At 41.7% G+C, this 21,002-nt stretch overlaps 1 protein-coding gene across 8 annotated transcripts in view; it reads left to right on the forward strand.

Moving 5' to 3' along the window:
* The window catches only part of LOC119477775 (A-kinase anchor protein 2), a 97,107-nt gene that overhangs the window by 35,383 nt on the left and 40,722 nt on the right, over positions 1–21,002 (forward strand). For 7 of the 8 annotated variants that reach the window (XM_037751887.1, XM_037751888.1, XM_037751890.1 and 4 more), the window contains 4 exons: positions 13,773–13,887; positions 15,070–15,091; positions 15,870–15,995; positions 17,673–18,503. In XM_037751887.1, coding sequence (XP_037607815.1) covers positions 13,773–13,887; positions 15,070–15,091; positions 15,870–15,995; positions 17,673–18,503 — 1,094 coding nt within the window. The remainder of the gene's footprint in view (positions 1–13,772; positions 13,888–15,069; positions 15,092–15,869; positions 15,996–17,672; positions 18,504–21,002) is intronic. The other variant, XM_037751894.1, reaches the window with a different exon arrangement.

Below are 21,002 nucleotides of genomic sequence, written 5' to 3' on the forward strand. Positions count from 1 at the left end.
TAACAGTGAAAGCTGATGTGAAATTAAATGAATGTGCCCACACGTTCCTACATCAGCAGTATTTCTGTTTGTTTGCATATCACCACATATGTGTTCATGTACTGAAAAAGGTGTGAAGATGTTTGGCTGCGGCCCTGGAAAAATGCTGACTTTGCCAAATAATGTATGCATGGACAAGAACGCCCTTGAAAGATCATACAGGAAATTAAATGTGAAGAGGAAAAGCCTCTAAAATGGGATTTTTCCCTGGTGTGTTTTTGGCAAGACAAATAGCGAGAACACAGCCTAAAGCAGTAGAAAACTACTGGCACCGTGCAGCAAAGAGTAGAGGAAAATGTGACACAGAATAGTGGAGCGGAAGGCAAGGCAGAGAGAACTTAATCAGCAAGCATGCAATGCAGATTTATTATTTTATAGTCCATGTGTTCAAGTGATGGAGGGATCAAAGCAGGCTCCGTAAATTTGGCTCGTGGAGAGGCTCCGGGGGTCAATTTGGCTCCGCCTCCTCATCTATCAAATCTGTACATGAAAAGAGACTCTGTTAGTCAGCAGCTACTGTAGCTTATCACCACCAGCGCTGAAATAACATCAACATCATGCGGTCGTCACGAACACCAGGATAACATTCGCTCTGGTGTAAACAGAACAGCTGTGAATGGTCAAAGAGAGAGCATTGTAGACCAAAGTACAGTTGAGATTGTGGAGCCGCTTTCGAGTGAATCACTTCATTCAGCTGCTGTTGAATAGACTTGCTGTCTGATAATCATTTTTCAAAGAGGGGACACGATTGTAGTTTGTGGTTTTGATTACTTATGAAAGCAATTAAAACCACAAAGATGACTAAATTACCATGCTACGCTGTCATGTGTTTTTGGTCTTGAGCGCACAGTGTGGCCAAATCCTTCTTTATTTATTTATTTAGAGACAGGCAGCAGACAACCAAGTAAAGTAATACAAAGTTTAAAAGTAAAAGTCTCTCATAAAACTAAAGCTTCAGTATGCAAAACCACAAAACCATCTATCCACCATTGATTAGAAAAATGCTTCACTTTCCACGTAAATGTTTGACTAAGTTGGTGGATGCTTTGTGATACAACTGTCTCTGCATATACTGTACATCAGTTCTATCCATATTATATCCATTATCATCTTAAAAACCAGCCACACTCACACGCCGTATGTTCTGCTTCACTGGTTCCCGACCTGGGGGTCCCAACCCCCACTAGGGGTCGCCAAAGCTTCATGAGGGGTCGCGAGGCCTTCTTGATTTTAAGGGGTGTAAGACAATTTTTTTTTTTTTAAATATACAGTTGGCCTATATCTCAGCAATTTAATTTATTTTGAAATCTATTATTATTATTATTATTATTATTATTATTATTATGTAATTATTATTATTAGTGTTCTGAGAGAAAACTAGACTTCTGCACCTTCTCATGTCTCCGTTTTCAGGCTTTAAAAGTCTAACGCGTGACTGGAGACTTTGGCCAATCACAGGCCATTTCAGAGCGAAAGCGTTCCTATTGGCTGTTCATTCAGCGGAGGCAGCTGTCAATCACTCGCGAGCTCTGATCAAACGGTCAAACTAGGCAGCGCTAGATCAAAATGTGAATCATTATTCTGCTACTGTAATGCCTATTTCTCGCCTCAAATGTTTTCAGAAACATCTTGATTGGAGTTTGTGAGTGATTGACAGCTGCTCAGAGATGGCAAGGCTCCAGATCAGCTCTGATTGGTTGTTTTCCTCCGGTCTGTGAAATCTTGCCGATGCCATTGGGAGCACCAGAGGACACAGAGGCACATGATTTTTTTTCTCAGATTATTATATCAGGATATAGTGACCGTTTTATAAAAAAATAACTTTTTTAAATCATATTTGGTCCAATTCTACCTACTGCTGCTTTAAGGAAAAAGTTTGGGAATCACTGTTCTAGTTCCTATTCTCCACAGACCCAAAGTTTTGCAAGGATCCGATAGCCTGGCATTTTTCTTGCGTGTTTATGCATACGCAATGCAGCAGAAGCCATTTTCTACCAGGGTCTCAGATGTGTCCTGAAACATTGCTCAAAGAGGAGCTCAGCTGTCTGGGATTAAATCCTCAAGAAAACAATCTTCTCCGGTGGGTGAAATAAAGTCACAGAGCACATGTGTGGGAGTCTTAAGGAGTGCCTTCATTCAGACAAATCCTAAACCTGAAACCCTTTTAACTATTTTACACAAATAACCTTAAAAGATCAATCTTAGGAGGGTCTAAATTATGAAAGACTTTAAAAAATTGTCTTTGAGTGGGATGTCATGTTGTGAAGAAGGTTAATATGTTTTGAACGGGAGGACACTGAATGACAACCCACGCCTGTGTGTATGTGCATTTCAGACAGAGGGTGTGGCATCTATAATTACACTCTGTGGGACACCATCCCAGAATATCCCACAACCCGGGCAACCAGAGTCCTTCCAATACTGATAGGGACAGAGGTGAATAGTTGGGACGAATGTGGACACTGCGTTATCTGTGTGTGCTTGTGTGTGTGTGAGAGACCGAGAGAGAGTGGGAGACTAAAGACGTATAAACCTGGATTAGGGTGGAAACTACACCTACCTCAAGCATTTCTAAAATAGATTCCTCTGTCTTGTAAAAGAAAGCACAGAAGCCTAGTTGTCTTTCTCCTTCCCACTTTTATGGCTCCAAGACTTAATAACTAAATGCACTGGTGGACATTTTAATGACAGAAAGTGACAAAGACGAGGCGGCAGCTCTTTTATGGACGCTCGTATCGTTTCATGTACTGGAGGACACATAAATGAGAGTGAAAGAAAAGAGGAGGAACAGCTGTGTCTGTCTTCGGAGGACAACCGTAGTGCTACTGTGCTTTAAATGCATGACGAAAAAAAAAAAAAAAGAACAAGCGTTCCTTCAAATTATCCATACGATTATGCAAACCTACTGGAAAAAACGCATAAAAAACAAAGACATGAGGACAACAGCGGCGTCTTTGTGTGGTGTTGTAAGTGCTGCCTGCTGTTGACCAATCACATAAAGTGAAGGGGGGGAAAAGGGCGAACAGTGCAATCTTTGTACAGGCTATTTCATACACATACCTATTGAGCCTGGAGAGCACAGACAGAGAAAAAGAAAAAAATAGAGGCAGTCAGTCAGTTTCCCCCTGTCGTAACCCAACTTGAGGGAACACACAAAGCGACAGAGCGATGAAGAAATAGCAGCCATTGTGTGCATGAGAAGACGCTTACTTTGCAGAGCCCGGGGAACAAACAGACAGAAATGAGAGAGTGTGGCAGCAGCAGTGGTGCTTTTACAGATATCCCTATCATTACATGGACAGGCTAAGTAAACAGAGAGAGGGATCCAGACAGCAAAAGGCCCTCTCACAATGTGGCACTGACCCGACCCGAACCGTACCCACACCATGCTACTTTTGGATTATTGCTCGTTTCATTTTGATGTAGCCATCATTGTAGGGGAGCGGTGTGGGGTTTTTTTATCCGGCGTGCCTTGCCAAAGCTGTAGGACAACTCGTGAGGGGAGCCATTAAGAGAAGTTTTGTTTTGTCTTTTCCAGAAATCGGAAAGTGTAGGATTATTTAAGACGTGCAAGTTTGTATTTCAGTTATATTTTGCAGCTTTGATAAAAAGTGTGCCACTGCAGCAAGATGAGCCTATGCATTTGCAATACATTAAGCCCTTCATGTATTATATTCAGTGGGCAACTATGTGTCTGAAAAGTGAAGCCAATGCTGAAGTGCCTTAAACTTGCATTCTCTCTAATAGCCAGCAGGGGGCGACTCCTCTGGTTGCAAAAAGAGGTCTGATTGTATAGAAGTCTATGAGAAAATGAGCCTACTTCTCACTTGATTTATTACCTCAATAAGCATTGTAAACATTAGTTTACGGCCTCAATCTCTAGTTTCAAGTCTTCTTCAATACAGCATGATGTTCATTTAGTAAATTATGGTCCCATTTAGAGTAAAATAGACCATAAAGCAGGCTATGCTTTAGGGCGTGGCTACCTTGTGATTGACAGGTCGCTACCAAGGCATTGACCGGTCTGGGAGTTGTTTGCGTTTTCATCTCACAGCTTTAACCCTTTCACAGTGTGTTTTCAGTTCATGAAAGTTAATTATAAACTTTTTGGTCACCTAAACATGTCTTATTCAGTGTTCGGTTGTACTTAGCTCCACCCTCTTGTGTCACTTTTGGTTGCAAAAAAAACACATGGCGACGGCCAAACTCGAGGCTTCAAAACGGCAGTCCACAAACCAATGGGTGACGTCACGGTGACTACGTCCACTTCTTATATACACTCTATGGTATTTACCTATACATAAACATACCTAAACATATACTTATAGTGTATGTATTTCATAAGCCCTGTTTCCACCAAGAAGTTCCTGGTAAATTTTAGTCCTGGGACTACTTTTCAAGAAACTAAAAGGTTCCTTCAGCCCATTGTTTTCTGTTTTTCCATACTGTAGCGGTCTAAAGACCTGCAAATCAAACTAAGAGAAATGCTCTCCCCTCGTCCTAAAGTGGTCCTTAATCGATACTAGAGTACTTCCTTTTTTATGTTCCAGGGAAAAGTTCCTGCGGTCGAAACAGGGTAATATTTAGTTACCCCAATCTTTTTAACTATATTAATAGGGACTGTAAGTAGGGTCTAAATCATATATAATATATCATAATAAACAAGACTTACCTTTGGGGAGAGCCAACTTAGCTTTCCCCCCCTCGGCCCATCTAACCAGCTCTTGGCTAGAGATTATGACTTTTTATGACATGCTATACTATGACTTTATGACTTTTTTCGTCGTACTATACTATGACTTTTTCATTTATTTTTTTCAACATAAAATACTATGACTTTTTTATGACTAATTTGATACACTATACTATGACTTTTTATGACATATTTACCGAACAGACATGAGAGTGGTATCTATCTTTTCATCTAACTCTGCAAGAAAGCAAATAAGCGGATTTCCCAAAATGTCAAACTATTCTTTTACATTTATTGGTATCATATAGCCACATATTCATACAGTGATGTCTTTTCTTTTTTTCCTGTTTATGTAGACTATGTGTACCAAGACTATTAATCTTAATTTCCCTGCTAAATCCTGCGGCTGCAGTGACCTTATTTCTCTAGAGGAAATCAATAAAGTTTCATCTAATCTTGTCTAACTATCAATCAATTACTGTATCAGACCAGAAAAACCTCTGTTCTAAGATGTGCTGCAGATACAAATGGAGACTCTGTACAGTACTGTAGGATACATGAGGTCCAGCAGGCAATCTGGCAGCAGCTAACTATACTTACTGCAACAAGCCCGTTGAAGTGCCCTGTATCGTGTTACATAACGTTCTAAGAATATTTGTGTTTTTCCTCACAGTGGCAGTTTGAGAGCACATAGTTTTTAACTGACCAGAAAAAAAAAGTGCGAGGCAGTCCTCATTTCTAAGCTTATCAGAAGTGGTGAAAACAAACTGCAGACTCCTAAATTGTACCTAACAAAACTGCTTCAAAGTCATTGAATTTGACACAGTTCAGACCAAGACACTGGATTTAAGAGCATGACACGGCAATGATTCATGTTGGACATTGTCTACTGTAGATACAGTCAGATCTGTTTCAGGTCAAATGTTACAATAAACTTGGAGTAATAACGCACTTGGTTCATGTTCCACATCTCCAAAAAACAAAAACATTTAGCATGTGGTATCCATCTTGATGTCAAAACAAATCTGTGTGTGTACAGAGGAATGAAAAGGTGCTCCGTCACGGCCATTTGCTTGAACAAAAAAACACAAATGTCTTGCCAATCCTTGGGGACACTAAAGGAGTGTTTGTGAGCTGGCTTTTATCTGTGCACGCCCTCCTTTTGGGTTGATTTTACAGTCTTATAATATAAGCCTATTAAACTGTTGCTCTCATTTAAAGTCAGTCCAAGCGAGAATGTCAGCTACGTGCATAAAATACTCAGTAAATTCCCTGGATGGACAACTTGCATTAGACCCTAAGGGTGCATTTAGTTTGAAGCTAACTAAATTTCAAGTTCCAAGTTTGCTAGGTAAAGATTTGGAGTAGATTAGACTAGAGTAATGTCTACCTGAGCAGAGAATGAAGTCATCTCCCTCTGTTTGTGTTGTAATTCGAGCTTCTCTATGCTTTGTTTAATTTAGCACCTTTACTGTTAGAGTAAAGACCCTGACACACCGGCCGATGGAAAGTTTGGGGCCGTCTGTGAGCGTCTGTCGGCCTAGTTTTTGCCGTGTGTTCCGCACCGTCGGCTCTAGTCTGCCTGTGTCAAAGTTTTTTTCGGACGATTCGGAGCACGTCGGTGAAAGAAGTCTCTCAGATTGGCTGTTCAGCTTAAACGAATCAGTGCACGAGAAGAGAAACAGAACAGGCGGCCTTCGTCGCAGCTAGTTCTTTGATGTCGTCTAGGTGTGTCTGGGCCTTAGCGCTCATGATTGTGACATTATAGGGTTAAGATGTATTTCATGAGGGATGAAACCAATTTTGATAATTGATTAATCACTTCAGTTGTCTAATGTAAGCATTTCTTGGTTCCAGCTTTTCCAATGTGAAGATTTGCTGCTTTTTATCTGTTTTCATACTATTATAAACTGACTTCACCTTGAGCTTTTGCTATTTTGTCGACTTTCCATAGACTAAACCTCAAGTGATTAAGTAAAAAATGTTTTACAAAAAGATAGATAAATCAAAAAGAAAAAAGCAAGATTCAGAAATCACTAATATTTACATAGTTATGCTTCTTTCATGGGAGTCTCCCAGCCTCAGAGCATACAGTGCTTTCAATGTTATGAACAGAGGCCTTTAAGTGTAATACAACACCGCTTCTCAAGGACTGAGCTGGGACTCATAGACAGCTCTTCTAACAATCAGATACTGGGATATTATTATTCAACCCTCTACTGAATGTGTTATTATTAACACCTGCCTGAGTCCGTTCACTATGAGAAGTGCTACCTTAGCTGTATAAGTGCATGTAATAACAGAGGTGAAACATAACAGAGTGCTACTTGTTTGTAAGTACTGACATTCATAGTTTTACTCCTCTACATTTCTAAGGGAAATATAAGACTACAGCATTTATATCAGTGGTTCCCAACCTGGGTTCCCGGCATCCCTTAGGGGGCACCAAAGATCACAGAGGGTGCACCAGGATTTGTCTGCTCTGAGGTAGTCAAAATTAGATTTTCTCATGTATAACTAATATTATAACACACTTACAGGATAATTTATACAAAGTCTGTATATAAAACTATTTAAAAAGATATATATTTTTTGATACTTAGAAACAAAATCTAACAATTCATATTTGTTGGCGTTTAGCCTTTCAAGAACATCATTTTTTATTTTCTCTCCCGCTTAACGTGGCGGTCTACCAGCAGTCTGACAGCAATATAAATTATATTTATTTAAGCACAATACCCAAAAAGCTATTTTGGCTCTAACACTGTTATAGTAAATTAATTAAGTCGTTACCAAACGAAATATCATTTTATGTATCTACATTCGCTTGACGTCACCACTTTATTTATGTTGACAAAAATGACAAGTTATATTCATTAAAGAAAGTTGATTTAATAAAAAAATACTAACTAATATGATACACTGAATCACTGTATTCAAATTGAGGATTTTGTTTGAGGATTTGTAAATTTTTTAGGGTGATGACGACAAGTAGGGGGGCTTCAAGGAAAGTAGGTTGGGAACCACTGATTTATATGACATGTATCTGATCTTAAGTATATTATAACACAGGAAATATTAAATTATAAGCATATTAAGCCATGGAACTTCTGCTGCTACTTCTAATGGAGTACTTTGAGTGTATAGATTAGTATCCATTCTGCTTGCCCTTGTCATGTTGCCTACAGCACAACATGTACTTTGCCTCATTGTATACCCTTTAAACTGTAAATAATGGTAGAGGTTAAGACTTGGTACAGAGATAGAAAGATATGTATAATTTATCTTTAGTTTTGTGTGAGAACAAGCACGGTAAATCATTCATGATAAAAGTAGGAAGGAACAAAGAACCATATGCGCTCCTTATCTGTTTTTATGTCACTCTTCACATCCTGTTTGTGATCTGGAAGGCAGATCAGCACTCGGGATGGAAACAGGAAGAAGCAGACTACCGTATGACAGCATATTATATTATATTGTGTCAATGTGCCTGCGTGTATTAAGAGGACGGTTAGGGACAGATTGCAGATACATGATATACAGCTCTGATCATTGACTTTGACTGATGAGCTGTAGGTTGTGTGTGTAGTAATATGGTGTATTGTTCAGCTAAGCCTGAAATGTAAGCCAGCAACTTTAGTAAGGGCTTTTGAAGATGTTGGCACATAATGGAGTGTCAGTGGCCTCAGTGTTGACTTTCCTTTTGTTTAGCTTCACCATGATTCATTGTGCCAAATTGTGTTTATTGATTTTGAATGCGGTTGCGGTTGAATGCGGATGCCACTGATGTTCATTGGCGTTGTCGTGTTAAATGTGATAAATCTTCACAAATCAAAGCTGCTCTTTTTTGGAAAGCTTTAATGTGATCTGTGAAAGGCTAGTGCTAGAAGAAGTGGTGAAAAATGAGCCACATCAGAGGAGAATTTGTCAAAAATGAGCAGTATATAAACATTTAATACATGGTTTATAACTCATTATATTGTAAGCGGATATAAGGACATTTTTTGACATCAATTTGTCATAGGGCTGGGCGATATGGCAAAAATCTTCTATCATGATATAGGTCATTTCATATCTCTAACGATATATATCGAGATATTGCTTGTTTTCTAGTAATCAAATAAATAAATAGTCTATATGAAATAACCACATGGTAAAGCATAATTCTGTATACTCCTGTGTGAATTAAATACTATTAAATTAAGAGTATTTTTTTTTTTTTTTACAGTTTTAAGTGAAATTATAGAGAGAAAAAAGAAATAAATGCACACCGAGCCTATATTGCGATAGAAACAATATAGAAAAATATATACAATAGACATTTTCATATACATCGTCATATTGCCCAGCCCTAATTTGTCAACAATTATAACTTCTCCTGTGAAGACATATTTTACATTAATGCATCTGTGTTTGACTATGTTGTCATTCATTATCTGTTTATCTACCAGCCCCCACAGAAGGAGTTATAGCTGTTGACAAATAAAAAATTGTATTTGCTTACAACTACATTATTATCATTAAAGGTTAATATACTGCTTATAAATACTAAATAACTTATAAATTACAATGAACCCAGTGTAGTTTTTCTTTTTCTTTATCTTAACTGAGTGTGACAGGAAAAATGAGCAGAGAACAAACTGCCCTATATAGATTTAAACTTCAGCTACTTCCCTTCATGGACTGCTTGGAAAGACGATGGTTCTTAGGCTCCGCCCACTGAGGCTTTCCTCAGCCAATCAGATTGTTTCATCCTCCAAGCAGCTCAGTGTCTTGAAAGCATGTTAGAAAACCTCCAGGAGAAGAACTGTACCTAGACAGCTCCGACACACACACACACAGCACACATACATACAGTATCATGTATAAATAAATCCAGTATGTGGTTGGACTTCCTCTCTTCTATTCTGTCCGTCTCTGTATCTCTCTGACAGTCTGTGTGCACATCTTTTCACATGCACAAACTACTCACACATCCACCACACACACAAAACCAGATGTCTGCTCTTCCTCCGTCTGTATGATGTGGAAAGCAGTTGCTGCCCACCCAGGCGTACCCATGGCAACAGGCCTGCGGTTGGTTGACAGGGCGGGACGGTGACATCACCGCTCTCTTTCAGGATTGCCACAGAGATAGTAACTCAGCCAGACGCAGAAGTATAAGGAGAGGACGAGGAGGAAGTATAGAGGGGAAGGAGGGACAATGTGAGGTCATGGCCTTCATGAAAAAAAACACGTAAGCCACCCTGCAATAAAAAAAAATCAGGTTGATTAGGTGTTTAATAGAGGTGTAGTTCTGCAAGTCTAGACTTCTCTATAGCTGTTTATATTGTGTAGTATTTAATTATGTAACATAGTGCAGGCCCTGGACTATATGAGGAATAAAGAAGGTAGAGACACTGAAGGAACATCTGGTGCTATTAATGTGTTTGTAGACTCCATTCATAGTAGGATTTGATACCGTACGAAAGGTCAAGAAAACAATCCATCCATCATGTTATTTCTTTTCTTCCTGTGCTCACAGTTTTGATCACCAGAGGGCGCCAGATACAAATATGAGTGGTGCCAGGATGTTTCTCTTTGCTCTTTTGCACATGAGCTAAAGACCATACAGGGGTGGTAGACACATTCAAAGACACAGTGATCTAATCTACTCAAATAGTCCTAAAGGAAATTTTTTAAGCTTCATTGAGAGACGTGTTGATCCAACTTCAGAATATTTTTTTAGGTTGTAGTTTGCCGTGGATTGCATTATGAGGTATATATTATTTGTGTACTGTGCAACTATTTGCCTTCCTCATTTCATACTCACTTAGTTTCTACCTTAGTTCCTACCCTTGTCCATATCCACTTCTTACAAACCCTTTCTACCTTCTGTCTTTGCTACTCAATATTTTATTTTTATAGTGGATGAACTCATCAGACACAGTATGAGTCCCTACAGGAGTATAACAGTGATATTAGAGTGTTTTTCATTAGCTGTGACCGCTCGTACTCACATAAAGGATTTAAATTAGATCATAAATTAATTTATAATCACACGAATGACCCGTCTGTGAATATTCCTAACATTTGTCTTGTAGGATATTCCTTATAATGCGGGGTTAGTATTGATGTAATAGGATGAGGAAACCTATGTCCTCCTCCTGTCACAAATGTCCTGTCTTGCCCATTTCGGCATGACCTCATGCGGCTTACAGGAAGCAGAAGTAAAATCCATTTCCCGCCAGAAAGGGAAAAAAAGGAAATGAGACAGGGAGGAGCAGGGAAGAGAAGCCACATGAGAGGCAACGGGGTATAGACATTTGTCCTGAGAAAAGTGAGGGTAAAACAAAAATGCTTGCACTACAAACTGACTGTTTACCTGCATTCAACCAAAACCTGCTCGAACGTGATTGGTCAATATTACTCAGACTACAAACCAGAACACTTCCGCTACCAAAATCTTGTCCCGTTGCTGAATGCAGAATCTGTTTATAGAGTTTACTACACCACAGACTGCATGGGTCGTGGCTGCTACGGTGGTCGACCAGTCACACGTTGCATAAATCAAAGAATGCTAGCAGTGATTGGCTGCGAGCAAAACCATACAAATTTTTTCTAGATCTGAGTACAAAAAGGATCGAATGCAAGTATTGTTTGATTGGAGAAATTACCATACTACTTGGTACTGTTTTTTTTTCGTTTGATACCTTAGATATGGAATACTGATACCCAGCACTAATTATAAAAGACAATACACTCTGATAAGATGCTGGCTCTCTTCAGAATTGAGGCTGTTGTTAAAATAGCATTTGTGTATTTGTTACCTTCTTGGCATAGCAAGACAATACATTGTTGTTTTTGAACGCATGTCCTTGAATCGTCTGATGTGAAGTTAACACTGAACCCTACTGAACTGTGCTGATTATTTTGATCCAGACAATGGCTTAAGGTTACAGTTGCATAAGGCCGATTTTATGATAAGACACTGCTATGCTCTGTTCAGTTTTCCGATGCAAACAAGATTACATATCTAAAGTAGGCTAGTGATAACGTTCTGCAGAGACAAAAACGCATCCAGACAACAAAAGCTTTACTTCTTACTGCAGAACAAACCTACTATCATGGCTCCAACCCAATACACCACAGCTTCTGCAGTGTGCATGCTTACTGCTCTGCTGCACCCAGGTCTCTCTTGATCTCGATGACATTACCTGACTAAATACATGTTATACCGTATAAATGATAATACACCATTTGGCTAAGATTTCTGAGGGCATGTATACGAATGAAGAAGGGTCCTCGCAGTCATCAAAGCTTTGTAAATAAGTATTTCTGGTGGAACACAGTACAGTCTTCAGGTAGCTGTATAACATCCAAACATCACACCGCTGAAGCTGAACTTGAGTAGGAAGGAACACTGGCAGATGGTGAAGTGATGAGTGCTGACTGTGTGGATGTGTTTTGTTAAACCTCAGCGATCAGAGCCAAAGCACCAGTTTTTTTTGGCAAACGTTATAGACACAATCTTTGATTTTTGTTTGGGCCAAAAATCAAAAATGTCCTCCCCTGCTCACTGTTGATATTTCTGTAAACTCAACACATTTGAACTTGGCCTATTCACGCGAACAACCTGCACACTGTGTGTTCCTCTAAACTGCTTCAGATAAACTGTCTCTCAAATGGTAAACAGTCCGGTCAGGACAGCGTGTACTAGTGCTCGTTCATGGTCACTGACGCTGATATGAACATATTTTGCGGCATTGTTATGAACCTCAATGTCTCTTTTACACACGAGCGCTCACACACACTGACGCACAAAATTCCTTGCGTCCCAGTTGAGTGTATTCTGAAGTATTGTGAGTGCTGGCAGAGAGCGAGGAAGCAACCCTGGTCCTCCTCCCTGACTGCTTCCTAGTATTGTTGCTACATCCATGTCTTAAATGTCCACGTGAGCATGTGTGTGTGTGTGTGTGTGTGTGTGTGTGCATGTGTGTCTACAATGGCTTATTTAGGTGCAGTTTCGTGAATGGTAGTGATGTCTTGAGACTGTCCTCGCCAGATAAAAAGGCAGAACTGATTGTATGGGCATTCTTAGGACTTCTTAGACTGCAATATTGGGCTGGCTGCTTGAAATCACACTCAGAATTCAGCTCCGATCAGGATTTAGATGGTTACTTAGACTTAGACTGCATATCATGACGTCTCACCCCCTTTTTTATGGCATCAAATAACTAATTAAAACCAAACTTTTCAGAAAAATGAACACTTGAACTTACATCAGCGTGATAAGAACTACCTAAAATGACAGAAACCATCTTTGAGAAAAATGTATTTGATGTGTACTTTGACTTTTTAGTTCGACACATGCCCCATTTGCTAACATGGAGGAAGCTTTATGACCTATACTGCAACCAGCCACCAGGGGGCGATCAAGATGTTTGGCTTCACTCTTGGGGAGTTGTCATGTCGTCCATCTTTATATACAGTCTATGTGTCAGACTAATCTCAATGAACAACTCGATCAGGATAAACTGCATACTGAATTATTGGGTATTGATCGCCATATATGTCACATTCTACTAGATTTGTAAATAAACAATGAAGTTGCCTCAGCAAATGTTAACGTTTATTTATTTACTTTTTTTTCTCTAAGCTCTAAAACCATTTTTTAATTTGCAATAGCCCAATTAACTATTAGACTATAACCTGCTGATGGAGATTTTCCCATCAGACAAAGCTCTCGCCCTGGTGGCTGTCCATTTTAGTTGCCGATCTCCCTGTTATGTCTGGTCATTCCATGTGTTTGGAGCATCTGGTTTATATTCAGATAAGATTTACAGTATATGCTTGGAAAGGCTGGTATAAATGCACCCAGGAGACACTGAGAAGGCACTGAAATGTGATGGCTTAAACCAGGTGATCTGAGACATATTTTAAACCAGATGTTATACTGGACAGTGTGGTGTGAATGTACATGGCAACAAACTCCTTGTTTCTGCAACTTCTTTCCAATATAATGAGAGGAAATGTCCTCCTGTATTTTTTGTGCTTGCAGGTTAGAGTCTGAAATCGGTACACTGGAGAGTGAAGAGTCTCAGATATCAGCCAAAGAGCAGGTTCTACGGGAACGTCTGAAAGAGACGGAGCTCTCGATAGAAGACCTGCAGAAGGTATGAGAACATGAACGGTCCAGAGCCTTGTATGAGCTCTTTGTGGTGCTTGGAGAGTTACAAATTGCTGGCTTTGAAAAACATATGCTAATACTGAAATCATTCTGACTAACTGGTTGGTACTGACATTACAGTACAGTCTGTTATCAGTTTCTTGTTTAAAGGAACAGTGTGTAACATTTCAGGGGATCTATTAGCAGAAATGGAATATAATCATTCATAACTATGGTTTCATTAGCGTATGATCACTTGAAACTAAGAATTGTTGTGTTTTCGTTAGCTTAGAATGAGTCCTTCATATCTACATAGGGAGAGGGTCCTCTTCACATGTTTCTACAGTAGCCCAGAACAGACAAACCAAACACTGACTCTAGTGAGAGTCTTTCATGTTTTTTTACGTTACCTGAAGGCCACTGTAGTTCTCCGACACGCTTGTGAAACTGTGGTAACGTGAGCATTAAAACCGCGTTACCGCCAGCCACCATCTGACTTCCGTTGCTCCTAAAGTAGTGTTATTATGGTAAGGATGGCCTTTGAGCTAGCCGAACGGTGTTACCACGGTTTTGGAAAGGGAGGAGTGAGCAGAAAGGTGCTCAGGTGGTTGCAATCTGCAACCACACCACTCACTAGATGACGCCAAATCCTACACACTGTCCCTTTAATTACATTATAATTGCCATGTTTTTTTTTTGTGAGAGCAAATAAAACAGTGAAAATGACATGGAGTCTTGTATAGACTTTGCTGCTAATTAAAAACACTAGTGTGCTGCATATAAAATGAATGACCTTTGTGTTTACAAAACAGCAGTTAATCTTTAACTGCATTGTAAAGCAATGACTAGAAATGCACTTGGCAGGCTGCAATGTTAAAGGGGGGGCAGCACTCAAGAAGTCTTATCATTGAAATTAGCTTTTCAAACATAACTGGTTACTTTTGAAGTAGAATACTGTCTCTAATCTAGCCTTATTCTAGCGTTATTACAGAAATTAGTGTTGATTCTTACATGATTTCCAAGGAACAAAGCTCTGAAATATCATGTCATTATTACATATGTACCGTACTCTGTTTATAAATAATAATATTACATAAAGCCTGCAGATCATGATTATTATACAAAATCAAAAAAAAAAAATATCCCCCTGCTATGGCTCATATGGATTTTTCTCCTGTCTGTCTTTCAGAGTCTGATGACCCAGAACCGAGGTATGACACACACACACACACACCAAAAACGCACAAACACACCTCATTGGGATGGTGTCCTCCCCTGAGTTATTGTTGTTTCCTAGCAGTGGGGTCCCTCTCTTTCTATTTCACTGTGTGTGTTTGAGTGTGTGTGTGTGTGTGTGTGGGAATAATAGTCTCGCTGAGGCAGGAGGGATGCAGGCCAGAGCACGCTCCTGACCCCCCACCCCCAAACACACACTCAGCCACGCACACGTAGACATAGACATACCTGCACAATAACACACACATGCACCAAAAAAAACGCACGGACAAACACACACACACACACAGAACCGGCTCAGCGAGACTATTGAAGCTCACACATACACACAAGGCCATGACTCTGCAGCCTGCAGTCGCTGGCTTTATCCCCCCCCCTATTCACCAACAAGCCCTGTAAGCCCCAAAAGCTTTGTTCCCGCAATCACACACACACAAACACACACACACACACACACGCTTCTGCTGCATAAGCACTGAACCTCAGGGGTGCTAGAGTTGCCGTGGACACAGAAACAGAGAGATGAGTAGAGTTGGATGGTGTGTGTGTGTGTGTGTGTGTGTGTTTGGAATAGGGGCGGGCAGGGTCACTCGGGGGTGTGGTTAGTTTCCCTGTTGGGGGGCTGGGCTGTGTGTGTATTTGTGTCAGGGTGTGGTTACACATCACTGAGGTGTGTACGTGTGTGTGTTTGTGGCCTCTAACGTCCCTCTGACCATGTGTCATTCCCCCCCCTCCTGTGCTCCTGCTCACTAGATGCAACTGGCTGCATGTCCGCCCCTCTCTCGGACTGCACGGACCGCGATCCCGACCACGTCGTCCTGGCCACGCAGCCAAGGACTGGCCCACCTGCCTCTGGAGAGCACGCCATACCAAGACCTGGTAAGACAGAGGGAGGGCAGAGATGAGGGAGGGAGGGAGGGAGGGAGGGAGCGAGGACAGGAAGATTTTGGGCCGCAGCCAAGTTGGATTATAACCAGGACAAACTCACGCGCACATGGAGGGCGGACAGGCACGGACACGCACACATTCGCACGAACCGAGTGAGATCTCATACGGACTTTAACAGTTACACACCGATGTGTGCTGAGAATAATATGCAGCCAATACAGACCTAAACACACACACTTAACCAGTGTGTATCCACATACTATACACTGAATGCACATGCACATCAGGCACCAGATCAATATTTGAACTGACTTTGGAGAATGTCCAAGTTCATGTTAGTAATACTTTCAGACAAGACCACAACTGCAGAATCAAAATATGTAACTATATATAACTAATTTGCATTACTTTTAGTCTCTGTAATAGTATTACAATATTTTTTTTAGTTGCAGACTAATCAGTACTACAGTAGTGGATTAGTAATAGTTTTACTCTTGATATTTCTATTAGTTTTAGTCTTTACTCTTAGTAATACCAATACAGCTACTCTTGTTCAAAGTTCATTATCTTAATTGTTTTCATTGTTGTCAGTAGTGCTGACTTTGCGGTGGGGGGATAGCTCTACAAAATAAAAGCTCAGCATTTGGGGCAGCGTGTTAGACAGTTAGACACTTGTGCTTATAACTAATCTGCAGTAAAGAACTAAAGCTGACCCGAATGCTTTGAAAGCTTCAACTGTTGCCGTGGTAATCGACCTCCAAATCAGTATTCGATAAAGTATAAATCCCCAAATAGCCCATGAAATAAGGAATAATAATTATTCTCAGACAGATATCACTGTTTGTTGTGTGTAGAGGTACGTGTGTGTACAGTAGTGCGGCAGCGGCACTGTTACATTGGAGATGGAGACAGAAAGACAGACGAACAATGCCTGCTGTGCCGCGTTGGGAAGCTTCGAATGCCTTCGAATAAAGCCCAAAAATTTGTATTCGGGACAGCCCTAGTAAGAACAGAACTAAACATCAGGTATATTAGTAATAATTATTATTATTATTATTATTTACGCAATATTTACTCTTCAAAATTAACTGAAAAATATACTTTACTGCAGAAGCACATGTTTTTATAATCACTACATTAAGTGTCTTCAAGAGTAACCATGTGAGGACTATTTTCCAAATCATTGCAGTCTTCAAAGAAGGTGATTACTATGCAGTAGTTGTCACTAATATAACTTGCTAGATATCTTATCATCTTAATTGCACAAAATGCCTGTAGTTTACTAGATAGTACCATTTACAGTATACTAGTCCTCACTTTTTAATGATTAGATTAGACACAGTGAGGGAAAGTTAGGTATTTGTATTTCTTGTTCACTCACCTGTATCTGTGGTTTGCATCTCTAAAGGAGAAAGATAAGGTCATGTTTTGTGTTTTATTAATTATAAGAAACTTACAGGATATTGCAGTTGCAGCTATCTGTTTTTCAGAGAACACTGTGTCTCCATCCTCATGCTTCACTCCCTCCACTTTTTCCTCCCATCACCCCCCTCCCCCACCTCCTCCACTGTTTCCTCCCCACCCCTTCACTTTTCCTTAAAACCCTTCTGCATCAACCCCTCCCACCTCCCTGTCTGTCCTCCCATTCAACCCTTCCCCTCCTAACAGCACTGTTTGCCATGGAGATCAACGTGCAGCACGACCCGCAGACCGGCGAACAGCGTGTCCTGTCGGCCAACCGCGTGAGCCCGCTGGACGCGGCGACGCGCGGCGTCAAAGTCTACGACGATGGCGGAAAAGTGGTCTACGAGGTCACTTCCTCCGGGGGCGTGTCCACCAGCACCATGGAGAACGGGTGGAGCTGCGCGCAGGTCGACCAGCTGATCCAGCGAGCTGCCAGGCCTGTCGCACACGGAGGAGATGCCGGCAGGGGTAATGTGACGGTGACCCCGGCTGACCCGCCGCAGGCTTACATTTCCCCAGCAGATGTGGACGATCTGTCTCCACCCTCCTGCGCTCCGCCATCCATTCCTTCAAGCCCGCCAGCCCAGGTCATCCTCCAGAGGGAGACCCAGCTCGGCATAATGCCCCCCTCTGCTCCCATTACGACCCAGCCCGGCTCCTCAGCCCAGCCAGGCGGCGAGCTCACCGCCCCGCCGCACGCCAGCACGGAGTACCCAATCACCATGGTTTTCCTCGGCTACCAGGACGTTGAGGACATGAGCGAGAGCAGGCGGCTGCTGGGTTTCGACGGCGCCGTAAAGGCCGAGGTGGTCCTGATCGACGAAGACGACGAGAAATCGCTGAGGGAGAAGACGGTCACCGACCTGTCCATCATCGACGGCACGGCGGCCGACCTCGTGTCGGGGCGGCCGGCCACGTCCGAGGGCGCCAGCACGGAACTGTCATCTGACGGCCGTGAGCCCGACAGCACCTCCTCGCCCCCCGCCAATCCCGACGCCAGCGCGGCCCCGCCGCCCGGCCTCACCCCCGCCACAGGTACAGACAAGAGGAAACGCTGCGAGTGCTGCATCCTCATGTGACTGAATCTTCTCCCTCTTCCACCCTTTTATTATTACCCACAACACCCCTCTCTTCTCCTCTGTCTCTGGATGGTTACTAACAGAAGCCCTGCCTTCCTCCTCCTCCTCCTCCTCCTCCTCTGGACTTTGATCGGCTGGCACACATATGCACGCACACACGCTCTTGTCAGACCTTTGACTTTTTACTCAGTCACGTTATCACCGCTACATCTCAGCTCTTTCATCACCCTCTCTGTCGACACGGAGGCTCCGCCCTCACGCCTCCCGTCTCCTCAGACAACACAGTATGGTTCATACATTCAAATTAAGCTGTTGTCACGCTGCCATAGTAATGGTAAAAACAGATATTGTTGTTGACAAACAGTTTAAACCAGGTGATATAAAACTACTCTCAGTGGTCAATAAGACTTTACGGACAATCAGACACAATGCCATGCTGTCTAACCAAACAGTACGTCTGGACAATCAACCAGATCACAAGCCAGTTTATAAAACATTCAAAAAGACACACACAGTCTCAGTCATTTTTTTTTTTTAAATCTCTCTATTCAGTCACCTCCCACTTCCTTTTCTCTCAACCCCCGTGCTCGACAGATTCTGTCTCCAAGCATACACAGCAGACACACATAAACAACTGCACACCCAACCTACGAACTCAAAACAACCCCCTTTCCTTGTACAGGGGTGGAGAGGAGGGTACTCGTTGCCTTGGTTTCTTTATGTGCCTCTTCATTCTTCCACATTGATAGTCCTAACAAAAAAAAAATAGAGATTATTTAGATAATTAGAAGTTTCTATTAGGCTTTTTATTTCAGTTTGCCGTTTTTTTTTTTCTTTTGTTTTGAAATTTAAAAGACCATTGAATTGTTGGGACGCCTGTTTCCGTGGGAAACTGAGGTTTTTGACATTGTAGTTAGTAGTAAACAGGACTCTCTCTCCTCATCTCTCTTTCTCTCTCTCTCTCTCTCTCTGTCGTTTTGTCCATTAACTCCAGCTATTCCACTGCTGAGGCCATTTCCTCCTATTCTAGTACTTCCTAATCTCAGCAGCCAATAAGAAGCAGTGGAACACCTTTTGGCAGCCAGTAGGATCTATACAGCCAACTTTTTCCAGTGCGTCCAGAGAGCACAGGAAGCTAACGGCAGCTTAATGAGTACACTCTGGCAGCGAAGGAACAATATATTTCCACCTATGAAAACAAACATGGGTTACTACCACTAACAGCAGGGCACAATGTTTTGAATACTGGATATCAATACCATATTACTAAATTACTGCTGTGCTCAAATGAGCTTTTAGAGAAAGATTATGTGCAATTCATGTTCACCTTTTTTGTCCATTAAAAGTCACTCCATCGCTGCAGAGGGCCCACCAGAGATTCATTATGCTCTTTACAACTCAAAGAGACGGAAAACACTGCCAGCTCATGCTGTAGTCGCCAACCAGGCCCTCGTTTACAAAGGGTGCTGCAAAATAATGTGGCCTGGGTGTCATTATAACATCATGTATATCACACTGTAGGTCATTTACTTGGCTGGTTTTTCAGAAAAAAAGCCCTCAAAAGCAGTAATCATCCTCATTCTGTTGAATGATAATGGATGCTAATGGAGAAGGTTTTTGCTTGATTTCAAGTGTCTTTGATGGAATAGAGATGATGGCGATGCTCATTATTCATCTGGTGAATAGATTGTTTTGGAGAGTTAGTGACTACACTTTACGCTACAGAAAAAAAGAAACACCTGTTGTGATGGTACATGTCCACAGAGGGGTGTTTTTTATCGCGAGGGATCGCCTCGCTCGCCAGCATTGGACGCTTGATGGGCTGCCACTAGACACCTGATTGGACGAACGCTTTCCCTCGTGGGCTGCTGCTGCTCCCAGCTTTCAAACTTGAACCAATGGGGCGGCTCGTTTGGAAACTTTCCTTTATTATACTATGAAAATAGTTCACCGAAATGTGTTTCTAAAAACATTTTATGCGAGAAATAAGCCACGCAGTTGCTGAAGCTGTCTTTATTTTAGATCTTGATGCTTAGTTTAAAGGTTTCTAGGGAGTTTCCAAAGGCGGCGAGTCGCGCCGGACGCCTCTAATTTGCATAAAGTAGCCTAGACCTCATTTTTATGTGAATGAGGAGCGGCCAACGTGACGCCCCGTCTCTCGAAATCATGCCGCAACGCTACCAGAATGCATTGCACGGCTGCTTACATAGACAATGAATGGGAAGCGTGGAAAGGACGGAGGCTGTGGACAGGTACCATTAGAGTGAGATCAATAAATTATATGCATCGCCCAGATATGGGATGGAAGAACACGTCCGCACATTTACAAAGATGCTAGAGAGGCTCTTCAGATCATCCAAATGATGTGATTTAGTGTTGTTTGTGTGGCTCAGGTGTGTACCAAGTGGCCGCCATGTCCTTGGCTCAAATCCAGCCTGGGTCTTAATGTAATCAA

Source organism: Sebastes umbrosus, chromosome 19, assembly GCF_015220745.1.
Source record: "Sebastes umbrosus isolate fSebUmb1 chromosome 19, fSebUmb1.pri, whole genome shotgun sequence".
In the NCBI taxonomy this organism is placed as follows: domain Eukaryota; kingdom Metazoa; phylum Chordata; class Actinopteri; order Perciformes; family Sebastidae; genus Sebastes; species Sebastes umbrosus.